Source organism: Acomys minous (genome assembly GCF_964271855.1).
Source record: "Acomys minous genome assembly, chromosome: 14".
In the NCBI taxonomy this organism is placed as follows: Eukaryota; Metazoa; Chordata; class Mammalia; order Rodentia; family Muridae; genus Acomys; species Acomys minous.
This window is the reverse complement of record NC_140496.1, coordinates 6095753-6122718: the sequence shown is the minus strand read 5'-3', so window position 1 is coordinate 6122718 and position 26966 is coordinate 6095753. Positions and strand designations below refer to the sequence as shown.

The following is a 26966-nucleotide window of genomic DNA, read 5'->3' as shown; positions in this document are numbered from 1 at the left end:
ACACCTCCTGATCCTAACACTTCCACCAACTAGGGACCAAGTATTCAAGTACAGGAGTCTATGAGGGCTATATTCATTCAAACCACCACAGTCAGTCTTGCCTAAACAGCCCAGTTCTGGGGTGCTCTCTCTGTAATAGTGGGTTTCAGGGCTCCCTTGAGGAAGAGAGACAAGGCACAGGCCACACTTCCAGGCAGCTAGCTCTGCCTGCTACAACCCACACAAATGCACAGTATTAGCGGCACATCCTACAGCAAGCTGCCCTGAACCACGGCTGCCAGAATGACACAGAGTGTGGCCTGCTCTCATCAACTCCACTAGTGATGACCTGTAGCAGTCTGTCCCAGAAAGGCAGCTCTGGTACCTGGAAGCCCTCTGGCCACCATTCACTGGGGCTGCCACTCTCCACAGATGTGCACACCTGGGCTTAACAGCTACAGCCACCCCACATTCCCATGTCACTTTGGCCAAGACTCTACCGCCCTGTGATGCATCATAGCACCTGTTAGCGCATTCGCTGTACCTTGTGCGAGCTGTCCAGGGCCTGGTCACAGGCCATCCAGCTCTCCAGAGCCTCCCCCGGCACCTTGGAGGAATGCTACCTGACTGTCTCTTGCTGCTAGCACAACAGGAAATAGTCACCAGCCGCGCAGGAAGCAGCCAGGTCGGGGACGTTCCCTAACCAGGCACCCCGTCTCATCCCAGCCCTGACATCTACATATACTGCTTCTACATTTTCAGCAGAAAAGTGGTTTCTGGTCCCCTCGTCTCCCAATCATACCCTGGTAACCGGCAGCACAGGACAGATGGGCAGATGACATAAATATAAAGAGAGATGACAGGTAGTAGATGTGGAGATGATTAACGGGTAAATGACAGACATGAGAACAGATAACTTACTTATTTAGATGGACGGACAGACGGACGGACGGACGAACGGACGGACAGACAGACAGACAGACAGACTATAAGCAGATAGACAATAAAGACAGATACACACAGTTGGAACAGTCTGGAACTCTGCAACAGTAGACCCCTCCCTAGCCCCAGCACCCCCAACAAGACCTCAAGGGGAGCAGCATGAGACGTGTCCCTGTACAGCCAGCCCGCAGGAGGCCTGGACCCAAAATCTGTTCTCAACAGCCGTCGCCACAGACAGGATGACAAAGTGCTAAAAGGTAAATGACGAAGGGAAAATTCAACAATATCAGCTCTAACAACCCGGTGGCCATGCCTGGTTCCACCCCAACAGGTAAGTGCAAAGAGGGTAACCACAGAGCGCTGAAAACCTGGGCCCAGCAAGCCTCAGTTTCCCCTTTCATGAAAGACCCCTGACCAACTCTCAGAATACGTTGCAGTCTTAATTCTCAAGGCTTTAATACAGAGGGGAAGAGAGTGGGGACACACTTCCTGCTAGCATTCCTTCCCCACCAGAACCAACTGAAGCTGAGGCTCGTTCCCTGGATCCCAGGGACTCCCCTGGAGTCCTCTTGCCTCCCCAGAACCCTCCTAGGGAACTGCTTGAGCACTAAGCTTTACCCTGGGTCACGTCCAAGGGCATTCCAGGCCTGTGGCTGCAGGGTGTTTGGGACTGGATTCCTGGCCTTAGGAGGGACCCTGCAGAGCCTGGCAGGAGAGCTGTGTTGCTCAACCCACAGCAGCCATTCCAAGACCAGAGCCCCAGACCTGCAGGGGAGGAGATGGTGAGCGGCCTAGTCCTCCACAGTTGCAGAGAGCCTCTCCCTGGCTCTGACCATCACCACCTTGAGCATGCTGGGGTGCTGAGGGGTGAGTGGTTGCCTACATGGTGGGTGGGAGTTGGCGGGGGGGGGGGGGGAGGGCTGGCCCATTTGCAACTCTTGGCCAAGGAGCAGGTCCTGCACTCACAAAACACCTAGGGGCCACCTAGGAACACCTAGGAAGGGGGCCACCGCTGCTGTTCCCATCCGTGGAGGGTGAACCACGCCAGGAAGGGCAGAGCCGTCTTGAAATATACAACTAAGGCGGCTTCAACTCTGGGGACCCTGTTCCCCCACCTTACAGGAGTCAGGAGTGGAGTGAGGAGGCCTGGAACTCGGCTTCCACGGGCTTCTTTTGTGGGACCTGCCACCCACAGAATGGAACCCTCATGCCCAACACACTCCACACCTCCCATCGGATTGCTGGACTCTCCTAGTGTGGCTGGGAACCTGTACACACCACGTTCTGTTACTCTCTCCAGGTTCAGGCCGTGGCCTGGAGACTTCCTGAGCATCACTTCCCCCCACCCCGACCCCCAGCTGCTTACAGTAAGCACTGCTCCTCTAAGTCCGTGCCCTCTAGAGCAGAGGATCACAGAGTCCTCCAACCCTAATTCCGTGCCTGTGGTGTGTCCTGGGGAGGGGACTAAAGTGTCAGAGGCACAAGGAGGTCAGTCACGCCCAGTGACCCGAACCCCTCCTCCCGCGTTACACTGTGTCTGGCCCTCAAACGCTGCCAGACTATCCCCACAGAGGCTCGCTGGCTCCAGGAGCAGCAGTGAGCTCCCCTGGCCCGCAAGAGAAGCCTATTAAGAAGCCACTTAAGAGCGGAGTGCGGGCTGCTCGCTGCACAGGCAGGCAGGGTGGGGACAGGGACAGCGCCGGCCAAGGGCTATATGTTCAGTTCCTGGAAAAAGAGGAGTGAGAAAAATGACGGGCGGGCTTTCCTCCTACTGCCACATCCTGTTTTTATGGAAAACTAATCTAATTCCTGGTGGCCAAGCCAGCAACAGACATCCCCTGGGGGTCTCCAGGGGCCTCAATGTCAACCCCATAGGGTGAGGTCCCTCTGCCCAGTGTCCAGAGTGCCTACCCTCCCTGCCAGCCCCACCCTGGAAGGTGGAGCTCCTTTTCCAGCCACATTCTCGCCTCCCAGGGAGAAGCTGCATCAATGGGCCTTCTGACCAGTGGCATGCAGGCTGATTTTCAGTCCAAGCTTGGGCCATTTGTCCAACATGGCCTCAGCGGGGACAACTGTCACTTGGGGATGACAGTACTGGGGCATTGTGTATTCCCAGGACATAGGCTGTGCCCGGCAGCCTCATGGCCAGAGTCCTGGCTCAGTTTCCTCATCTGTAAAGTGGGTCGACAATTCTCCCTGATTCAAAGGCTACCTAACGAGAGTCGCTGTCCACACTGTGGCATGCTGACAGCTCGCTGTTCGCTCTACAACTGCAAGCCTCCTTCTTCACCTCCTGGAAACCATTTACTGGGTAGACATGCGGGGCTGCTGAGCCCCTGGGCGGCCTTGGAAACACGGGGCCATGAAATTCTGAGATTGACTCCTGACTCATGTGGCTTTTGACCTCAAAGAGCCTTTCTTGGCTTCCTGTGGGCCTCTCAGGGTCACTCTGAAGGGTCAGGCTGAGCTTGGCCCATTCACAGGAAGGAAGAGGCCTAAAGACAACAGAGCCAGCCCTGCACCCCTGGACCAGGCTACAGGGGTAGTACAGGAAGAATGGGTTAGCTTCCTAAGAGACTACCCATTGCAAGAACACTGCGGGGGGTGCAGGGGCTGGGACAGACCTCAGGTCTCTCTACTCCCTGCATAGATAGAAAGGGGGTGACGCTAAAGGGATTGTCACTTGCTGCTTCCACTGAGGCCAGAGTGGGCAAAGGGTGATGGACAGGTCACTGGGGTTCTGGGCCTGTTGCCCATTCCCAAGAGCAGATAGTCAGTGGCTTCTAAAACCTGCTCCAACATCAATTCACAGACAGGCTTCAGCAAAGGGAGCCTGACACCTCTCTGGGCCGGAGATGACACCCACATACGCTAACCCTGATGGCTGCCCATCTACCCACCACTTTCCCTTTCAATGATGCATGATTTGGTCCTCACAGTCTAGCAGATAGAGCCCGCTAAGCCCGAGGAAACGGGTGGTGTCTCAGCTCACACTGTGTGTCCCAGGGCATCTGCAGCTAATACCACCTCCCCTGCGGCTGGCCACATCCTACAGACAGCAGCTATCGCATGAGGCGGCTATGGTGGGGTAGGGATAGTGAGGCACAGATGGGGTTTAAAGCAGATCCTGCACACAGACGTTCAGCCGGAAGGTCTCAGAGCAGGTGGAGCCATACAGGGCACTGTGGCCTCGCTCCTTTTATCAGTGAGTTCTGAGTTCAGGCCCGGTCCCCGAGCTGCGGGCTGCCTTGGGCAAGGAAGTCATCAGACTTGGCAGCTGGTACCCTTAGTCACTGAGGCACCTCACTGGTCCAAGCCCATTTTTAAAGGAGAAGCATTCAAAGTGTAGAGAAGCCATGTAACCTGCCCATAAAGGCAGCCAGCAGCAGACATTCAATACCACTCCTGACCTCACCTGGCCAGCCATCAGAGTGTCCCCAGGCACACACTGGCAACAAGCAACGGTGCGAGCAGGTGGCTAACCTTTGCCGTTCTCAAGATGGGCAGCTTACTACAGGTGCAGCCTGGCCTGCAGAGTGACAGATCTGATCTGGCCTTCCTTCATACCAGCCCTGTTTCTTCTCAAGTTGGATTTTTGTTGTTGTGTTTTTGAGACAGGGTTTCTCTGTGTAATAACCTGGCTGTCCTGGACTCACTGTGTAGACCAGGCTGGCCTCGAACTCACAGAGATCCTCCTGCCTCTGCCTCCCGAGTGTGGGATTAAAGGCGTGCACCACCACTGCCAAGCTGGGTTTTTTAAGGCATTTCCACCCATGTAACTTGGACAGTGGGGCTGTTCCAGAGCGGCGTGAGGCCAAACAGTACAGCCAATAATCTTACAACTGGAGACTTAATAAAAAAGATTGGCTGAAGCCAGGCATAGGAGAGCATGCCTTTAATCCCAGCACTCAAGAGGCAGAGGCAGGTGGATCTCTGTGAGTTCGAGGCCAGCCTGGTCTACAAAGCAAGTCCAGGAGAGCCAAGGCTACACAGAGAAACCCTGTCTCAAAAACAACAACAACAACAAAAAAGACTGACTTCTACAAGTTAATCTCTGACCCTCCACATGCACACCATATATACATGCATAATCACATATAAAATAAATATAATTTAAAACATTTAAACAAGGGAGGGAGAAGAATTTACTAAAACATATTTTGGCTGGGTGTGGCAGCAGACACCTTCAATCTCAGCACTCAGGAAACAGAGGCAGGTGGATCTCTGAGTTTGAGGCTAGCCTGGACTAGACAGAGAAACCCTGTCTCAAAAAAGAAAAAATAGACGGGAGCGGTGGCACACGCCTTTAATCCCAGCACTCGGGAGGCAGAAGCAGGAGGATTGCTGTGAGTTCGAGGCCAGGCTGGTCTGCAAAGCAAGACCCTGTCTCAATAAATAAATAAATAAATAAATAAAATTTTTAAAAAGGAAAAACAAAAGCGTCCACACACCCCTGACTCAAAAACAAAACACAACAAACAAACAAACAAACAAACAAACAGTATAGTTTGTTAAAAAACAGAATGAGCCAGGTGTGGTGGTGCATGTCTTTAATTCCAGCACTGGGGAGGCAGAGGCAGGCGTTTAGCTGTGAATTTGAGGCCAGCCTGGTCTACAAAGTCCAAGACAACAGAGAAACCAAAAGAAAAAAAAGAAAAAAAGAAAGAAAGAAAAAAGAAAAATAAAGCAATAATGATATCTAATACCTTATGTGCTGATTTAAATATTTTATCTTTATTTTAAATTCTGTGTATATGTGGGCATCTATGTATGGGTTTGTGCACATGAGCAGAGAGCCCAGAAGAAGGTATTGGATCCTCTGGCGCTAGAGTCCCAGACGGCTGTGAGCCGCTTGATATGAGTGCTGGAAACTGAACTCAGGTCATTTACAAGAGCAGAAAGGGGTTCTATCCACTGAGCCACACTCTAGCCCTGCATATGAACTTTTTTAAGAAAAAGATTATGTTAATTATTTTTTAAGATGGAGGGTTCAAAGCGCAGAGAAGATATGTAAGCTGCCCAAAGGCAGCCAGCAGCAGCACAGCTGGAGTCAGACGGGATTCAACAAGACAGCAAGCCTGGAGGCTGGCCTCACCCCGTCCTGCGGAAGCCCGCACCTCGCACTGACAGTCACAGTTCTAACATGTCATCCGGACTCACCCAGGGCTCTGGATGGCCCAGGGGACTCTTGTGGCTATCGCACACCCATACCCACTCCCTCCAAAACACAGGTCAGGGAAGAAGGGACCAAGTGACCTGGGATAACAGGGACAAGGGAGGACGGCCTTTGCTATATTCACATCAACAGGTCCTGAGCAGGACGCAGGCAGCTGGGCTGTGTGATCCAGGGTATCACGGGATGATATCTGGGTGAAGGCTCCGGCTTCAGCCCATAAGATGGTCGGAGACACCTACCTTGTCACCACCTCCTGAGGCCCCCACCTAGGTCTATACTCTCCTCCCAAAGGCAAAACTACAAGCTGGTGAGGCCCCTCAGCAGGGCCAGGCTTCCTCCAGTGTGTGAGGAGACAGATAACTGTGTCTCAACCCTCCCTGCCACACTTGGGGCCGTGAACACCCGCACTTCCTCTCTGGCCCCTGGAAAGGCCTGTCATCTCTGGAATGTAACTGGGCCTGCTGGTCCAGAAGCTCCCCGGAGCTCAGAGCTCCTTGTCCTTGAGAGCAATGATTTTAGCTCCTCCCACAGCCCCAAAACCAAGGTGTCTCCGGTTACCTGGGCCTCTGGTTCAGAGACTGAGCTGTTTGGCTTCAAGCCCTGTGCTTTACACAGTGGGGAGGGAGCTGGAGGATGTCGAGGGCAGGCTGAGGAGCTTGAATGGAGGTGGGGGGCCACGCGAGACAAGGGTAGAGGAGGGAGGGAGAAGAGCAGGGGCTTGCCTTGAAAGGCATGGAGAAAGGTCCTGTGGAAGGCCAGCCTTACCCATGACTGTACAATAAAGATGGAGAGGCTGGTGCTTCCCGGGCTGAGGGACAGAGCCCTAGAAGGTAAGGGATGAGCCCTGGCTGTCAGCGTAACAGCAAGCAGCAAAGGAGACGCCCATACCTGCTGTCTACCAGGCGGCCAGGAAAAGGCTCTAGAGTAGTCCCAGAACATGCCATCCATAGCACCCCTGACCACCACACACAGCTGCCGCCACCCCAGACCTTACTTATCTACTCTCTGGGCTTGTTTCCACGGGGAGAACCGGAAACTGAAGCAGGAGGCCCTTTACAGAGGTCACAGAGCAAACTGCTCAGAGGCGGCTCAAGGAAGTCTGCCTGTCAAAGGGTTCAGATTCCACCAAGTTCCCCCGCCCCCTGCCTCGACCCCCCACCCCCCTCCCCTCAGCATCACCCTTGGAATATCAACAGCTTTCTTAGGTCCCTGTTCCCACAGCACTGCGTGCCTCTACCCGACACTTCTGATCTCCAGAGATAAGGGCCTGCCCGCTGCCCTCCCCCAAGCTGGGAAGGTCTGCGCCCACCGATAAGGTCTGAGTGATGGCTAGTTTTAACGGTCAGCCTGACAAAGGGCAGAATCAGTCACCTGGGAGGAAAGCCTTGACTGAGAAGTTGTTTAAACTGAGTTACCCTGTGGGTAAGTCTGTGGGGGGGGGGGTTGTCTTGATTATTATTTGGTGTGGAAAAGACCCAGCTCACCGTGGGCACCACCATTCCCTAGGCAGAGGGTCGCAGACTGTGAAAGAGTAGAGCAACCAAGCTGAGCCCAAGCAAGTGGCTGCAAAGGCATTTGTTTTCTCTGCTCTTGACTGTGGAGGTGATGTGATCGGCTGCCCGGAGCTCTGGCTGCTGTGACGTCCCTACAGGGATGACCTGTCCTGTAACCTGGAATCTTGGATCCAAAAATAAATCCCTGTTGCCGGGCGTGGTGAGGCACGCCTTTAATCCCAGCACTCGGGAGGCAGAGGCACGCAGATCTCTGTGCATTCAAGGCCAGCCTGGTCTACAGAGTGAGTCCAGGACAGCCAAGGCCTCACAGAGAAACTCTGTCTCGAAAAACAAACAAAAATCCATGTCTTCCCTAAATTGCCTTTTTGTCTGGCTACTTTTTCACAGCAACAGAAATGAAATCAGGACAGCTTGGAATGTGGTCACCATGAGACCATGTCACCAGGCAGGACTAGACAGGTATGACCTCTGAGACCTGGAGCAACATCCACCTTGTCATCTACCCTTCCCTTCCCACCTACAGGATGGCAACTCTCAACCTTCCTTGACCCCACTTAGCCAATACAGACAGGAAAACAGGTATAGCACCGGGCACAGGCAGGAGTGCATTGTGGGGTTTTTTTTTTTTTGCAGCCATTCGAGGCCCAGCCACTGTCCCCTGGTCCAAGCTTCAAGTAATAGGTCCAGACACCTCCACATAGCAGAGCAGGAACAGGATAGGCCTGAAGGGACAGCCAAGGGCACTGAGACAGAAAAGGAGGCAAGAGGTCTCACAAGGCATGCTGTCCCAGATAAGGAAAAGGCCTTAGGACAGAAGGACAACTCAGATGGTTAGCACACAGCCTCTGCGACTGGAGGCCTCTGCGACTGCAGACTGGAGACTGCTTGGGCTCCCTAGAGATTCCACAAGACAAAGGTGGTCGGAGTACCCAGGCCTACACCTTGTGAGCCCCTGGCGCAGCATCTGCGAGGCACAGAAACTACCGTAACCTCCAGACTGATGCTGAGGGTCTTCATGGGCACAGTGCAAAGCGGGAAAAGTAGACAGGGTACGGAGAGAGCCACGGCAGTCCCTGGGAACAAGGACAAGAGGAGTCAGGACACGGGGCCCCAGGTCCAGTAGACCAAGGAGGCCACGTTGCAAGGCCACATCACAAAGGCCCTGGTCAGGCCTTCTCCTAGAACAGGAGTGCAAAGAGGGAAGGAACGGCCACTCAGATGCAGGATGAGGCCCGCGGGGTGTGAAGACTGACACAAGCACTGAAGGCAGAGCAGGTGGGCGGGGGTGGGGCGGAACAGGACATTCCATAAGGCGGCCAGGCGGGTGGTAGGCAGGACAAGGTCCAGCCACACAGCAAGGCGGCGAGAGCCACACTGGCTGAGGAGCGAAAACATTCTTGTGGAAAAGTGACCATCCAGACAGAGCAAACAGCAGTCACACAGGACACAGGCTAAGTGGATACCATTTGGATTAAAAAGGCCTGCCCCTAAAATGACACCATGGAGACTGGAGTAGGTATGGCACCAACCACGAAAACACTCATGGCGCACAGTGACTGGAGGGCCGAAATGTCAAATTCATAACAAACTCCAAGATTCAAAAATAAAGAAAGCCACACAAGGCGGTGGTGGCGCACACCTTTAATCCCAGCACTCGGGAGGCAGAGGCAGGCAGATCACTGTGAGTTCAAGGCCAGCCTGGTCTACAAAGTGAGTCTAGGACAGCCAAGGCTACACAGAGAAACCCTGTCTCGGAAGAAAACACACACACACACACACACAAATAAATAAATAAATAAATAAATGAACCTGGATGGGATGCAGACACCTGTAATGCCAGCCCTTGGAAGGGGTATCAAAAGTTTGAAGTTAGCTTTGGCTATTTAGTGAGATCCTGACTCACAAACAGGGCTGAGCATGCACTAGGTTGGTTTTCTGCTTACCTAACATGCATGTAGCCCTGGGTTCAATGCCTAGTAAAGTATAAACCAGGCACAGTGGCACACACATGTAATTCCAGTACTCAAGAGGAAGGTCGAGGCTATCCTTGGTTACCCTGGAAATTTGAGGCCAGCCTGAGTTGCACAAGACCCTGCCTTAAAACTTAAAAACAGCCTGGCATGGTGGCACACGCCTGCAATCCCAGCACTTGGCAGACAGAGGCAGGTGGATAATTTGAAGCTATCCTAATCTATACAACCAGGTCCAGGCCAGCCAGGGCTATATATAGCGAGACCCTGTCTAAAAAAGTAAATAAAACAATTTAAAGCTGGACATAGTAGCGCACACCAGGGCTACGGGACAGTGACAAGTGGCTTCTGCAGTCCCCGTCTAACAGGACAGTTTTAGCTACTGAGAAATCTTCTCTTAGAAAATAAGGCGGCCAGCTCCTGAGGACAAACACTTGAGGTTGGCCTCTGGTCTCCTTGTGTACCTGTGTACACACATGAACACACACGCACGCACGCACACACACACACACACACCAAAATAGAGAATGAAAGAGAAACCAAAACAGAGATTTTTCAATTCAATTTTTAAAAAATACTTGGAAAACATAAAGAGACTCTTCACAATCAAGTCAGAAAGGGTCGCCCAGCAGGCCCAAGCCCCAGCTCAGCAGGCACCCACAGAACACAAACCAAAGCCACAGGAGACCCCTCTTTAGCAACCTGCACACAGACTGTGGGGCACCAGGGCTTCTCACACTGCCTGTGAGAAGGATCCAGACGTTGGAGGCTGTCTCTGACTTTACACATATATATACCTGAGCACCTCAGAAAGATGAAGTCATCTCCACACAGCATTTTATGACACAAACAGCAGTAATCTTCCATCTGTGGAGAGTGAGGCAGGAGGGTGTGGAGCTCCAGGGCAGCCTGGGTTACAGAGTGAGACCTTGTCAGAAAACTGAACAAGGGAGCAGCAGCACACAGAAGCCGGGATGAACCTCACACGTCTGAGCTAAGATGGGGGGGGGGGGGGTTTCCATTGGGTGCTGGCAACACTTCAGGTGGAAAACACTCGGGGCCCTGTGCAGGTGTGCCGGAAACTGGGAGGAGTCAGGGGGAGCCCAAAGCCTAAGACAGCCTGAGCCAGAACAGGTCTTACAGATAGATGAGTTTGCCAAGTGAATGCCAAGGGCAGTGACCAGATACCTAGAGGAGAGGACAGGTGAGTGGATATTGGGGCAAGAGGGGGGAACAAAAGGGGGGCAGAGTGACTAAGCCCTGGATGAGAGTGAGATGTCTAGAAGGACATCCTTGGGGACCCACCTGGGAAGGCAGAGACACTGCTGACGGAGACACCGAAGGGGCTAGGGCTGGAGGGCAGGGTTGTTGGAGCAGAGCTCTGACTCTGTGGGAGAACTCTGCACCCCTACTATGCTACATACCTGTCACAATCTCCCTAGAAACCAGGCTAATCCAGTAGGCACTCAGGAGGCAGAGGTGGGTGGGCATCTGTGAGTTTGAGGCCAGCCTAGTCTACAAAGTGAGTTCAGAACAGCCAAGGCTACACAGAGAAACTCTGTCTCAAAAAACAAATGACAAAACAAATCCTAAACAAAAACACAAGGCTATAGCCAGGTGTGGTGGTGCATGCCTTTAATCCCAGCACTCAGGAGGCAGAGGCAGGTGGATAGCTGTGAGTTGGAGTCCAGGACAGCCAGGGCTCTGTTAAACAGGGAAACCCTGCCTCAAAAAACCAAAAGCAACCAACCAACCACCAAGCTACGTGGGCTGGGGAGACTTGGTGAAAGTCTGACAGCCTGAGTGATATCCCTGGAAGCCATGTAAACTGTGGCTTGTGTCTGTGACCCCAACACTCCTATGGTCAGATGAGAGGCAGAGACAGGAGAATCCTCCAGAAGCCCACGAGGCAGCTAGCTTGGAAGACACAGCACAGCGGCAAACAAGGTAGAAGGCACGGACCAGTATCTGAGCTTGTCCTCTGACCTCCACATCTGCACTGTAGCACACGCACACCCTCACACATGCACATTCAAACACAAAAATGAAATATTTTATGGGCTGGAGAGATGGCTCAGCAGTTAAGAGCACTGACTGCTCTTCTAGAGGACCTGAGTTCAATTCCCAGCAACCACATGGTGGCTCACAACCATCTATAATGAGATCTGATGCCCTCTTCTGGCCTGCAGGTGTACATGCAGCCAGAGCACTGTGTAAGCAATAATAATAAATCAATCTCTTTTTTAAGGGTTTTTAGCTGGGCATGGTGGCGCATGCCTTTAATCCCTGCACTCGGGAGGCAAAGGCAGGCGGATCGCTGTGAGCTCAAGGCCAGCCTGGTTTACAAAGCGAGTCCAGGACAGCCAAGGCTACACAGAGAAACCCTGTCTCAAAAAACAAAAACAAAAAACAAAAAAAGGGGGGGGGGAGTTGAAATTTATTATGTATGCAGTGGCCCGCCATATGTGCTTGCAGGCCAGAAGAAAGCCAGGTCACATTATAGATGATTATGAGCAGCACAGGCAGGAGAGAGCGACTAGATCCACACGGAGCTGGAAGAAACCATGCACAGAAGGGACTGGCCACTCGAGGTAGCTAGACCACAGCAGAGGGAGGAAAACAGTCCCGACCCCACTTGCAGCCAGAGGCCAGGGCTGGGCAATGGGCCACAGGCTGCACGGCCTCTGTAAGGTTGCATGTGACCATCTCACCATAGGTGATGTGGGTAATAGGAGGCGAATCAGGACTGGGTGTATTCAGCGGCCCACAGAGTGATCTCACCTGTCCAGAGGGATCTTGGGCAACTGGGATAACCTGACAATCTACTCCTTCACAAACAGGACACAAAAAACCCTACTCAGGACAGATACAGTAGCTCAAAGTTCAGCACAGAACATACAGGAGCCCTGGGGTCACTACTGTCACCAGCCCTCAGACATGCTAAAAGGAAAAGGAAAAACAGCCATCAGGTTAGTGGATGGCCTCATCTTGCCTTTTGAAGATTTTTGGGTCTTTTTGTTTTGTTTTTGTTTTTGTTTTTTTGGTTTTTCGAGACAAGGTTTCTCTGTATCCTTGGCTGTCCTGGACTCACTTTGTCGGCCAGGCTGACCTGGAACCCACAGTGATATACCTGCCTCTGCCCCTCCGTCTGCCCCCCCCCCCCACGAGGGCTAGGATTAAAGGCATGAGCCACCATGCCCAGCGTTTTTGGTTTTTAGTTTTTTGGTTTTTTGAGACAGGGTTTCTCTGTGTAGCTTTGACCATCCTGGACTCGCTTTGTAGACCAGGCTGGCCTCAAACTCACATCAATCCGCCTACCTCTGCCTCCCAAGAGCTGGGATTAAAGGGGTGCGCCACCACGCCCGGCTTTATTTTCTTTTAATCTATGTGTATATGTGCGAGGCCAAGAGGTGGTGCCACACGCCTTTTATCCCAGTACTCGGGAAGCAGAGGCAAGCAGATCTCTGTGAGTTCAAGGCCAGCCTGGTCTACAGAGTCTACAGAGTGTGGGGGATGGGAGAAGGTACACATGAGTGCAGGTGCCCCTAGAGTCCCTGTGTGGGTTCTGGGAGCTGACCGTCAGTCCCCTACAAGAGCAGTAGACACTCTTCGCTGCTGAGCCATCTCTCCAGCTCCCCTCACTTCCCTATTAAAACTCCTCGTAATGTTATCAGGATGATGCTGTTAAACAGTGTTTTAACCATACATAGAAATCAAGTAAATGAGAGAGAGAAAAGGGCAGGCGGGCCCGGAGCATGCTAGAGCCACAGCACAGGGGCAGACACACCTGCTGGGAGCTGGAGTGCGAGGTGTCAGCACAGAGACCCCAGGTTTTGGGGGTTCCAGGAGATGAATACAGACCCCTATGCTGGTAGTCTCCGAGGCTCACTTCAGAACATTTGTGGGGGAGCCACACCTCATCCTCCCCAAGAAGCACAGGTTTTCAGTGTAGAGCCTGAGGATTTACTTCCTTAGCAGTTCAAGTCATCCTTGGGAAGATGCCCAAGGCTTGGAGGATGGAGGTGGCTCCTAGACACAGGAGGAGAACCAAGCAGCAGGGAGGAGGGCTAACACACATCCTCCAAAGGCCTTTACCAGGCTGAGCAGGTACCCCGCCTGGCAAGGTTCAGGGCATGGATGGGAAGGGTGATGGTTTGAATGAGACTGGCCCCCAGAGGCTCGTGTATTTGAAGGTTTGGTTCCCAGCTGGTGGACTTTTTAGGAAGGATTAGGAGGCGTGGCCTTGCTGGAAGAGGTGTGTCACTTAGGGTGGGCTGAGGTTTCAAACGCCCACACAGCAGGCCCAGTCTCATGTTCTCCGGCTCCAGCTTGGTGGGTCAGATGTGAGCTTTCAGCTACTGCTTGAGCGCCCAGCACTGCCTGATGCCGTGCTCCCCACCACGACGGTCATCCAACTCTCTGAAACTGTAAGCAGGCCCCCAATTAAATGTTTTCTTTTCTAACCTGCCTTGGTCGTGGCGCCGCATCACAGCAATAGAACAGTAACTAAGAAGACGGGAGGCCAGCCCAGCTTCACGCTCCTCAGAGCCCAGGAGCTGCTCCTTTGGGCCCATTTTAAGCTCCCATTCAATGGCAAAGGAAACCACAGGAGGCCAAAGTGGCCACCATCCCTCAGCAGCCCGAACCCAGGGAAGAAATGGCCCCAGCTATATATACTTACAGAGAAAAATAGCGTGCACATTGCAGCCTGGTAAACAGTCGTGGCTGACCCTGTCAGCCCGTTAGAGAGAACCAAAAATACCCCCTATAATTATGCTATTAAAACATACCAGAAAAATGGACTCACCCCAGTCACCAAGGGTTCCTGCGAGGGCTACAGCAAGTCAGGAGGCTGTACATATTGGCTAAGGCATCCGACATCACCCACGAGGCTGATCTGGCTGGACAGCTGTCCTTGTCCCCTCTAAGACAATGCTAGCTCCCCATGGTGGCCAGTTCCTCAAGGGACCAGTGTGAGTGGCTACCCGGACACGGTCTCTGTTCTTTATGCACAAATGAAACAGAACCCACCTGGTACCCAGCCCCAAGAAACACATGAAAGGACAGAAGTGTCCTTGACACTGGAAACCTAGGAGCACCTGAAGCAAAGGACACAGGCCTCCTCCCCGCTGCGTGGCTCTCCTCCTGTGTCTGGGAGCCCCAAAACAACCATGGTGTTCCAACTACGAAGGAGACAATGAGGTGACAAGACTATAGCGGAAGGCCACATGCAACAGATGCCACTAAAGCTGAGACAAGGAAGAGCTAAGGCAGCATCAAGGCCTCCTGGGAACGGGGGTGGGGTGGGGGGTGTTAGAAATTCAAAGGGTTAAATCAGAATTTGTGCTCAGCTGACCTTAGCTTTCAACCTTGCTACATTCATCCACAGTCCAAAAATATGAAATAAAGAACTCCAGAAGTATGCATTTGTACATTTTAATTTTTTTTTTACTTATGCGTAAGTGTGTACACGGAGGTGGTACACATGTCCTACAGCAACTTTTGGGAGCCTTTACCTAGTGAGCCATCTTGCAAACCCTTAAATACCTTTTTTATTTAAAGACAGTGTTTCATTATATAGTACTGGCTGGCCGGAAACCCTGAAATCTAGAAGCAGGCTGGCACAGAACTCACAGAGATCTGTCTGTCTCTGCCTCCCTAGTGCTGGGAATAAATGCTGTGCCATGATGCTGGGCTTAAATAGCCATTAATGCCATATACGGTGGTAATTACTAGATCTTATTATTAGCTACTATGGTTAACCTCTGAGCCTAATATGTAAACTAAATCTTGTCACAGGTGTATAGAGTGACGAACGACATAGTTTATTTGGTACAATGTCAGGTTTCCAACATCTACCATAAGTATTTGTTTGTTTTAGGAAAAGTGATTTATTGACTATACTACAAGAGGTTCGCCAAGGGTTTTGTTTGTTTGTTTGCTTTTCCTGGTACTGGGGACTGAACCCATGATATCACATATCCAAGGCCATCTTTTTTTCTATCACTGGGCTACGTCACTAGCCCCCACCCTTTCTGCTTTTTACTGTGAAACAGCGCCTGGTCCGTGATCTATATATATAGGCCTTGAATTTGTGATCTTCCTGTCTCAGCCTCCAGGGTAGTCGGGATTTCAGGCTTTGGTCACCAAAACAAGCTCCAGCAGGAGTCTTGGAGCATGTACCATACAGACAAGGGAGCAACTGTAATTGAAAACTTGGCCAGGCATCATGGTGCACGCCTTTAATCCCAGCACCTGGGAGGCAGAGGCAGCCAGATCACTGGGAGTTCGAGGCCAACCTGGCCTACAGAGGGAGTCCAGGACAGGCAAGGCTCCACAGAGAAACCCTGTCTCAAAAAACCAAAAAAAAGAAAGAAAGGAAAAGAAAACTTGACTATGAGGAGAGCCTTAGGCTCTGCTCAGCCTCCCTCCCACACCCCCACTCCCGACCCCTGTGCCCCCCCCCACAAGTCATGGTAGCACCAACTCTAGCAGCACACTACCCACCAAGCACTAGCTGGTCTCCTAAGGAGGCAGAGGGCCCTGGACCGCTGCAGTGACCTTCTACCTAGTCCCCCCATCCAGGCTAACTCTCCCCATCCTATACCCACCTCTTCCTGCAGCTCATAGCCCCACCCTGGGTTTCCTTGGCCACCTAAGCCAGCTTGGCCTTCAGAGCCCACTCAGCACCAGGCAGCTGGTTCGTGTGCCCTGTCCACTGACACTGCTCTGTCCAGATAGAGAAGGAAACAGACTTTGGAAGGTGCTTCTGGGATACCTCACTTGAAGGATTGTTGGAGAGACCTGTTGGGAAGGTCATTCCTAGAGAGTCCTTTGGGATGGCACTATTTGGCTGTCCTGTCTGGGATGCCGTTCCTGGGGAATACCATCTTGGACGGCATCACAGGGCCCCTGTGAGGGGAGCTAATGGGAGCCTGATTGTGGGTGTAACTGCAGCCTTTGCTCCTCTCTCCACCTATGAATGCCGGCAGGGCTCACAGTGCCCTCAGGCCTGGTCAGGAAGAGTGAGTGCTCTTACATGACCACCAGTCCTGTCTCCCACGCCCACCCCGTGCCCAGGGCCACTGGCCTGGAACGAGAACATGGCTCCTGGCTGCTTCCCAGTACTTTGTCCCATAGACCTTGATGAGAGGACGCATGAGTGACCCAGAGGGTTCAGGTTCAGGGAGCTGCACACTGAGAGTGCAGCGTGGTGTGCCATGCAGGGTATGGGACTGTAGACCCCCTTGGAGACAGGTCCCGTGCACGGGAAGTGAGGGCACCAGTCCCTAACTCTCTTTGTTTTTGTTTTTACTTTTGTTTTTGAGATAGGGTTTCTCTGTGTAGCCTTGGCTGTCCTGGACTCACTTTGTAGACCAGGCAGGGCTTGAACTCACAGCGATCCGCCTGCCTCTGCCTCCTGAGTGCTGGGATTACAGGTGTGCACCACCATGCCTGGCTTGTCCCTACCTCTCTGAAGAAGAGTCCTCCATGCTGACAGGAACCCAGGGCGGGAAGCCCCATCGTACTCCGTTCCCAGAGCCCTGACCTTAGCCGCTGATGGCCAATTCCTGGCTCTGCACAGCACGCATGGGAAAGTACGCAGGGGCACCCAACCACCAAGACCAAGCAGGAAGTGCTGGACGAAGGACTGGCCTTTCTCCAAAGACAGCTGATCCAGCCACCTCCCCAAGCCTAGGTGTTGAGAGTCACAGCCCAGGGACTAGAAATCAGAGTCTGGAAGTGGTCTTAAAGCTTTTTATAGCTCCATTTACAGGGGAGGTGATAAGGCCTAGAAAAGGCCACGCAAGTCCGGAGGGAGATGAAGGGACTGGCTACCATCTCTTGCCTTTCACCCACAAGCGCCTCAACCTACAGCCTGTCCCAGCCGACTCCTAGCCCTCCCAGTGACCTTAGTAGGTACCAGCCAGCAAAGAGGACAAAGAAATTTCCTCCCAGGGCTGTCCCTTTCCATCCATATGATCTTGGGCCTGTGAATTAATTCCATGAATAATCCTTCTTTTCTTTTTTTTTCCAAGACAGGGTTTCTCTGTGTAGCCTTGGCTGTCCAGGACTCACTTTGTAGACCAGGCTGCCCTCGAACTCACAGAGATCCTCCTGCCTCTGCCTCCTGGGTGCTGGGATTAAAGGCATGTGCCACCACACATGAATAATTCTTAATTCTAAACAGCTGCATTCTGACAGGGAGTTCAAAAGCCCATAGTGGGATAGAAGGCAGGTGTAAAAGCTGAACTTTAGTAACAAGAGTGAAATGCAAATGAAGAAATAAACATCTAATTACATTTCTAAAATAGTATCAGAACTGAAAGGAGGTCTCAGAAGCACAGGGGGATGGGCTCACACCGGGCCCAGCCGTGGAGTCAAAGGGCTTGCCCTCCCTAACTCTGACAGTGAAATAGAGAACTCAGTACTGTCAATACAGGCAGGCAGAGACACCACCCAGGAAGCAGCCTGGGGCCAGGATCAGAAGTCAGCGTTTCTGCCCACCCCAGCAAGGTCACTTCCTCCTTCAGGACCCTCCTCCCTGGCTGCCAGGGACCACTTGCGATAAAAATATGGCAGGACACATGATTCTCCCTCAGTTTTCAAGTGGTCCCCAGCTCCTCCCTAAACACGCTGCGATCTGGTAGCTTCCCTGTCCTGCTTACTCACTGTCCCCCCCCCCCCCAGCATAAGGCACGGTCCCATCCCTCTGCCCAGCCTAGTCACTGAAGCTCAGCAGGGAGTCCACACACACACACACACACACACACACACACACACACACACACACACACACACAGTGCTGCAGGGGGAAGCGGGACCTCACCCATTCTGTGGCTACCAAGACTACAGTACCAGCGGCAAGAAAGGCTTTGCCATCTTACTGCTCTCTCTGGCCCCTAAGCTTCAACAACAGCTCTGACCACTGAGGGAGGGCTGACCGGTTCCTGTTTCAACTGGCGGGGGGGGGGGGGGGGCAGGGGGGGAGCCAGATACCCTTCCCACCTCCAGCCTCACAGGTGGACAGTAAACAGTGACAATGAGGAGAAAGACACATGCCCACTGTCAACAGCGACACTTCTCAGAGGCAATCTGTCAAGCCCAGGTGCCGCCCTGCCATGGATGTGCCGCCTGTGCTATAGCAGGTGCCATGTGTTGGGCACCCTGAGAGCAGAGACCATGTTGCCTTACCACAGGTCTTTCTCAGTGAGGGAGCTTTCTTACTACCAGGCTTGGATTTTAAGTTCCTGATTTGCTTCCCCTGCAAGGCCAAGAATCAGGAGACCTGGTCCTTTCTTTTTCTAGCACAAACATCTTTCCTGGGTCCTGACCCAGGTCACCAGCTAAGTCGGCCTGGGCTGCTCACTAGTCCCTTGAGACTAAGGCATCACCTTGCCTGGCTTTTCAGGTTGTCATCCTGTTAGGGGAGTGGCAAGGGGGCTGAGCGCCCCAGGATGATTCAAACCTCCAAGAAGGCCTGAGCCAGCACCCGGCATTTAGGATGACTAACCTGTGAAGGCCTTGTTTCCAAAACACAGGGCTCAAACTGTTCAGAGGGTGGAGGGTGAGGGAGCCCTCGCAAGAGGTGAAGTGAATGTTCCACTTCCAGCAAGAGGTCCCTCAGTGATGACTACGCCCCATAGAAATGAACAGGATGCCAGCACCTCCTGTGTCACCACACAGAGCTCTTGGCTGGCTCTGTACCCCCTGCCCACCACCCCCAGCATAAAGAAAACTTGATGGCCAAGCCCACACCCAGGCTTGGTGTCAGGGAAGGCGTGGCCTGTGCCTGAGCATGTTCTCATGAATGAACTTTATTGGGGGGACAGTTTGGGCCTAAGGAAAGACAGGAGCATTACTCATCAATATGCCTTTGAAAGCTCCCCAGGTGACTAACACACAGGCTGGGTGGAAACCCCTGAGCTGGCGAAGCCTCCTTCACACTATCCAGACTCAGACTGGAAGATTCCCCTGCCACCCACACAGTGCAGCTGAAAAGCCAGGGGACCTCAAATCCCTGACTGATCCTCAGGGCGGGGGTGGGGGACCATAAGCTCTGGCTAGCAGCAGGCTGGACCTGAGCTCACCTTCGATTTCAGTACTGCCCATGAGCAAAGAATGGTTTTTGCTTTTTTTTTTTTTTTTTAGCGGCTGGAAAAAACATCAAGAGAATTTCATGATGTGAAAACATTTGCCATCTGGTCTGTCAGAGAAAAGCCTGCCAGGTTTGTTTAAGTACCGCCCCTGTCTGTGGAAGAGGACCTCTTCCATGAAGAGGAGGAAGCCTTTCTCCCCACACAAAAAGACCACCTCCTCCCTGGCCTGCTCCTCTTGTCCCCAGGCACTGACCTCAGGTGTCCTGAGAAACACCACCTATTGAGGCTATCCCTGTAAGGGTACCAGCCTTTCACACTGTCATCCACCCATTCGGCTTATTTTGACAGTTGGCCTGTCTACAGGCCACCAGTGTGGGACCTGGCCCTTGGCTCTCCTCAGTGGAGGCTGAGCTGAGGACAGTGTCCCCCGGCTCCTCCCTCCTTTCCAAGCTCAATGGTTTTCATTGATTCCTGCCTTGAAAAAAAATTTCCCCCACGCCTCACCACATTTTGGTCCTACAAATCAAAACTTCGCCTGTCTGGACGTCGTAGTAGGGTCTGCCCAGGTTGCCTGACAGACACCCCAAGAGCCTGTTCCTAAGAGAGCTATCCCCGAAACAGGATGAGCCAAACATCGTCCCTGGAGGGACTGAGGGAATCACACACAGCCAATCCCCCCACCTTCCTGCCCAGCAGATGGATTTCCACGAGGCAGACAAACTTTCACAAGGCAAACCGCTCCATCTCTCTGTGGGCTAACTTAATCAGACCGTGGAGGTCGAGGTCGCCGCCTGTGGAGCGGGGAGCTCACTGTTTCAGGAGGTGTAAGGGGGTGAGCAGCTGGGCACAGTGCCCTGGGTGAGACTGGGAGAGCCCCCAAAGGAGTTCAGCACCTATGACACCAAAGAAGAAAAGCTCTTTGCAAGCAAGGGGCACATGCCACGATTGGGGAACTCCAGATCTGATGCCAGGCAGAGCCTCCTGAGGCGCCCTGTGCCCCAGTCCCTCTGGAAGGTAACCAAGTAGGGCAGGAGAAAGACAGCAGCTTTTTCTAAGGCATGGGACAAACACCCTCAGAACTGGGACTAAGAACGCTGGGGGCTGCGCCTAGGGCCCGTAGGAAATTACTGACTTGAAAGTTCCAGGCAAAAGAACGCCGCCTTCTCCCAGATTGGTCAGGAAGTCATGATGCAAGTTTGACTCCCACCCCACCCCCCTTCTTCCTTCTTAAACACGAAAGAGAAATTCGCGCTCCCCTTATGTCTCAGACACTAAGAGCCCCCTCGCTGGGGCCTCTCCTCCCAGCGTGCGCGGAGACGCCCAGCGCTATCTGGGGCGCAGACGACCGCCGCTGCCTTGTCGTGCTTCCACTCGGTGCCCGGCCCGGGCCCACGGAGGCCGCCAGCGCGCTCACGCCTCAGGAATGCGGGCGCCCCGGGCTGCGAGTCCCGCGGAATCTCCTCGCCGAGGCTCGCCCGCGCGCACCCTCGCGGGGCCCGGCGGCGCAGCACAGGGGTACCCGGACGCAGCCTTTCCCGCCCGCGCCCTCCACTCACCCGCCAGGAGCGTGCAGGGCAGCAACAGCCAGTAGAGCCCGGCGCCCAGCACGTGCGGCTCCATGCCCCGTGGCCCGGGGACCGCCCGGGGTCGCGCCGCCGTGGCTAAAGGGAGGTGCGAGGGCCGAGGAAACCGCGCGCCATGGCACTCGGGGCGGGTCTCCGCACGTGCGGCGCGCCGCAGCCACGACCTCCCGCGGGCCTCGTCCTCCGGCTGGCCGCGCCCTCTGGTACCGACGGCCGGAACCCGCGCGCGCTGGGGTGTCAGCCGACCCCGAGCGGAACTCAGGGCGGCTCGCAGAGGCCGAGCTGGGCCGGATGGCGACTCGGGCGGCTCTCTCCCTGCTCCCGCCTGCGGGCCTTTATAAGCTCGGCCCCCGCCCTCCCCGAAGTGCCCGCCTCCGCGCTTCCCCCCGACGGCCTGGCGCGCCCAAGCACCCCTAGCTGCCCAACTCAGCCTCCCTCCCCGCCTGGGTGGTGCTGGTGAGCCCGGGACCCTGATCCGCGCGCCCCCAAAACCCCATACTGCAGTCACTCGCACAGTATCTGTGGGGCGCTTCTCTCTAGGGGCCCCGGGCGCAGGGACCTGGGATTGGAGCAGTACAAAAAGATTCCCAAGGACCAGACTCTCCTGACCACCACCTCCGCCCCGGCAGCACCCACGCGCAACTGCGCCCCTCGTGGCTGGAGCAACTTTCGCTTTGCTCCCCAAGGCGCGAGGGCGCAGCGCCCTCTGGGGGCTGTCAATTATTCCTGTAACACCACTGTGCCAGGCCTTGGTGATTGGCGTGGAGAGACACTGTAGTGCCCTGGCACTAGACAGCTGCGTCCCACTGTGGTCCGGATTGGGGCTTTAGGGCTATTTCCAGTCATACCTACCCCACTGTGTGGCTTGGCCTTAATCAGTGTGCTTTAGACAATAGCAGATGCTGCCAGAAGACGTGCTGTCCAATTGGTGGCCAGACCAGGTCTGAGTCCTTCAGGTGCTGGATACCTCACCCAAGCCGCCTTGGTTTGGCTCAAGAAAGAAGAAAAGGCCAGGAGGTGGTGGCACACGCCTTTAATCCCAGCAATCTGGGAGGCAGAGGCGGGCAGATCGCTTTGAGTTCGAGGCCAGCCTGGTCTACAAAGCGAGTCCAGGACAGCCAAGGCTACACAGAGAAACCCTGTCTTGGAAAAAAAAAAAACAGAAAAGAAAAGAAGGAAGGAAAGGGGGCTCAGGACTGTACAGCTGCACCAAGTTCAGCATGGCCAGACTCAGCTGCCCTGGGAAACCAGGAGCATTATAGAGACAGAGGCAGAAGCAGAGGCAGAGACTTTAGAGATGCTGTAAGTACTATTGAGCCCCAAGGCACCAGCAGGCTAAAGCCAACCAATCACCACGTCAGAATCTTAATTCTCCCAAACCATGAGACGCGTGGGCTTTCTCTGGATATCTAGTGTTTAAACATTGCCTAGCTTTGTCTCCAAGATTCCCCTCTCGTCTGGCTCTGAAGGGGTGCTGCCAAGACACGGAGAAGGTTCAGAAATCCATTCCGACCAACTTCTGGCGCAGCGGTCCACATATACATTAGGATTCATGAAAGTAACAAAATTGCAGTTATGAAATAGCAACAAAATAATTTTATGGTTGAGGTCACCACAACATGAAGAACTGTGTTAAAGGTTGCGATATTAGGAAGGTTGAGAACCGCTGTTCTAGAGGAACTGAAACATTTGTGTCAGGAACTCTCAGAGAAGCTAAAATGTATCCTCCATTGTTGTTCTCTGTAACAGTTAAAGAACTTGTGCCCCCAGCATTCGGGAGGCAGAGGCAGGAGGATCTCTGTGAGTTCGAGGCCAGCCTGGTCTACAAAGTGAGTCCAGGACAGCCAAGGCTACACAGAGAAACCTTGTTTCGAAAAACAAAACAAATGTGTGTGTGTGTGTGTGTGTGTGTGTGTGTGTGTGTGTGTGTGTGTGTGTACTTCTGAAGACTCCCTGCATTGTAGGAACAGCTTCTAAGATACGGTGTTACTGTTGGGGAAATGGTGCTGCCCTCACATGCAACAGAGCGAGCATGCAGCCTCCACCTGCATGCAAACCTCCTACCTTTTGGGGTTACCGTCAGTCACAGACATGTGTTACCTAGGCCAAATAAAGTTCACAAAAATGGGCTGGAACCTTAGTATCAGAACTTTCCTTCGTTCTGTTTGCCAAGCAAGCAGAGGCCGCACAGGCAGGGCCAACAAGAGCCTGCCTGGCCCACAGCCCTGGGACCTCTCTATCACCTTTCTCCCTCTCTTCTTCTCTCTTTTGACAAGGCCTCACACTTGCTATGTAGCCAAGGCTAACCTTGAAGACCTGGTGTTCCTGCAGTCAACAGGAGGTGTGCAGGATTGTGGGTGTGCACAGCCACACAGAGCTGATGCGGTGCTGGGACTGTCCCCTAGGTGCAGAGGATGGAACAGGGCCAGACTAGAGGGAGGGATTCCGTTCTGCCACTAGGGTTCGCGCGTTTTCAGAGAGATGATGCAGTCATCACTACTTGTCTGTACTGGAATGTTCCCAGTATGCAGAAACACCCGGTGTCTGTTAGTGGGTGAATGGGAGAGCAAACATGACTCTTCACGCAGTTGAGTATTCACTGGCCATAGAAGGGAACCAAATAACGCACCACTGCAAATGAAACATCTGGAAAACATTGAGCCAGGTGTTGAGAGTCTGCCGCAAAGGACAAATAGTGTGTGATTCCAGGTTTTTGTTTGTTTGTGTTTTATTTGGTTGGTTGGTTGGTTAGCTGGTTTTTGAGTTCAAGCAGAAATTGAAATTTGAGTGTTAAAAACAAAACCATCCACAGCAGTAGACAAGGACTAGTAGACAAACTGTATCTATCCAGTGTATCTATCCAGTGCCAACTAGCCTTTTTCTGTTTGTTTGTTTGTTTGTTTTGTTGGTTTTGTTTTGTTTTGTTTTTTTAGACAGGGTCTTGCTATGTAGCCTTGACTGATCTGGAACTTGCTGTGTGCACCAGGCTGACCTCTAACTCATAGAGATTTGACTGCCTCTGCTGAGTGCTGGGACCAGGCCTGACTTCATAAAAGTATCTAGATTAAGTCAGGAGATGTCAGAGAGGGAGAAGAGAAGAGCGGCTGCCAGAGCAGGGTGTGGGGAGGAAGGAGACTGGCAAGTGCCGTAGGAGATTCTAGAGCTAGCCATGGTGCCACAAAGCAGTCATCCCAGCTCTCAGGATGCAGGAGGGTTACAAGTTTAAGGCTAGGCTGGGCCACTTTATCTCCAAAAATGACGAAGAGGAAGCGGAGGGTTGTGAAAGTGCTTAAATGCCCCTCAGTTACACACTTTAAAAATGATTAAAATGGCCAAGTGTGGTGGCACACACCTTTAGCCTCAGCACTTGGGAGGCAGAGGCAGGCAGATCTCTGAGTTTTGAGCCCAGCCTGGTCTACAGAGTGCATTCCGGGACATCCAGGGCTACACAGAGAAAGCCTGTCTTGAAAAAAATGAAAAATGGTTAAAATGCCAAGTTGATGCTGTGTGGTTTACTTAGCCAATAGGTTTTGTTGTTGTTGTGCCTGGCCTTATCGTACCTTGTTCTGCCCTGTTTGGTCGGTGTCCCTGGGAGGCCTGCTCTTCCCTGAAGGGAAACAGAGAAGGAGTAGATCTGGGGGGCTGGGAGGGGCTGGGAGAAGTGGAGGAAGGGAAACTGTGGTTGGGAAGTTATTGTATGAGAGATGGGGGCGGGGGGAAGAGCTCCAAGCCTGTTTACACAATTTTCAAGCAGCGCATCCTGAGCCCTCCACCAGCCCCCAGAGGCAGCCCGGCGGCCCATGTGGCTGACTTCTGCAGCACCTTGCTTCCTTGACTCCTGGCCAGCAGCTGCAATAGTTGGGGAGCTATTATTTCAGCTCCCCGAGTACAGCTCTGCCAAGTGCCAGTTCCCGTTCTTGGAAACAGAAAAGTTCATCTGGAAAGCTGGCTTGTACCTGCCTTTGCCTGCAGATCACAGAGACCAAAGGGGCTGTTTTGGTCTGGGCACAGAAACAGGCTCTGCGGAGATGCCACCCCAACAGATGGGCCTTCCCATCTCCTTCCTCCCTCCATCTAAGGTCAGCAGCTGGTGGCCCCAGAAGGCCTCTCCAGATTGAGAGGACCTGGCACACTCATGTTGGGGCACCTACCTGGAGCTATCACTTGTTCTCCTGCCTTCGAGGGACACATAAGTTTAAAGCTTTCACACAAGGCAGCTATTACCCATGAAGGTACTAGGCACCCTCACGGTCCCGAGCTGGTAGTAACCCAACGGGGTTGACCTTGTCCCGCCTGAAGACCCCAGTCTGCTCCTGCTCATGATAACACTGGGCAAGAGTCCTGAGGACCTCAACTTCATATATACCATTTGGAGTTTTATCTAGAACCTTCCTGCTTCCTAAATGCCAGGTAGAATTAGAAGGTTGGTCACTGAAGTTGGGACATAATACACATTGTGGGGCCAGCATTCAGGTACCAGAGGCAGGAGGATCACAGCCAACTCAAGGCTAGTCTGGATTACAGAGTGGGACCAAGTCTTTTTTTTTTTTTTTTTCTGAGACAGAGTTCTCTGTGTGACAGTCCTGGCTGTCTTGGAACTCACTTTATAGACAAGGCTGGCCTTGAACTCACAGAGATCCAGCTGTCTGTGCCTCCTGAGTGGCGGGATCAAAGGCATACACAATCACTGCCTTGCTAAGACCATGTCTTAAAAAGCTGGACATGGTGGCTTATAGTCACAGCACGTGGATATTAAGGCAGGAGGATCAGGAATTCAAGGCCAGCCTGGGCTACCTGAAACTAAGTCATAATAAATAAATAAATAAATAAATAAATAAATAAATAAATAAATAAGGGCCTAAAGGCCAGAGGCTCAGTTCAGTGGGTAAAAATGCTTGCAGTTGTGTTTGACTTCCTGAATTGGATCCCCGAGAACCCACACGGGGAAAAGAAAGAATCAACTCCCAGAAGATGTGCTCAGACTTTAACATATATGCTGTGGCACAAGAGCACATGCATGTATGAACACACACACACACAAATAGATGTTTTTCAAAAAAAAGTAAAGAAAAATGAGGTTGGTGGTTGAGACTCCTCTGGGAAGCATGCCAGTAGGGCTTGTGGCCAGGAGCCTTTGGCAAATTACTAACAGGAGTTGGGGGGGGGGGGGCAGGAGCGTGCGTTCGGCCCATACTCCTGTGAGAAAGATGGGGAGGCGGGGAAGGCAGTCAGATTAGTCACCAGCATTTTCCAGATGAGTTCGCCATCGGAAGGATGTCTGTGGCTATACTAGCCCATCTAGGCAGTGAAACCAGATCAGGACTTGGGGGCGGCGGGCGGCTGGAGCGTGGGGGGGGGGGGGGAGGGAGGGGTGTGGAGAGACAAAGCCCAAACCAACCAGAGGTTGCTGGCTTAGAACCAAGGCCAGAGCTGCACTGAACCACACCAATGTCCCATGAGGTTGTTTCTAGACGGGCTACAGAGGATCTGTGACTGACAGCTTCTGTGCAGAGGTCCATTGCACTGTCACTTAGGAGCAGCAGCAGCAGCAAGGTGGCCCTAGGCAGGCTTCCCAATCCAGGCCAACACTGGAACAAAAGGAGCCACAGACAGAAGGATGCTCCTAGCTTCACCACCCGCTTGCTCTCCAGCCTTGGGAGGAGTTCCCTGGCCTCCTCCCTGGGGCTGGCTCCCCAATCCTG

The 26966-nt window shown here is 53.1% G+C and overlaps 1 protein-coding gene across 1 annotated transcript in view; it reads right to left on the bottom strand.

Moving 5' to 3' along the window:
* The window catches only part of PIEZO1 (piezo type mechanosensitive ion channel component 1 (Er blood group)), a 64313-nt gene extending 42298 nt beyond the window's left edge, over positions 1–22015 (bottom strand). The window contains exon 1 of the mRNA XM_084755979.1: positions 21238–22015. Within this exon, the coding sequence (XP_084612105.1) occupies positions 21238–21301 (64 nt within the window). The 5' untranslated portion in view covers positions 21302–22015. The remainder of the gene's footprint in view (positions 1–21237) is intronic.
* Positions 22016–26966: the final 4951 nt, after the last annotated feature.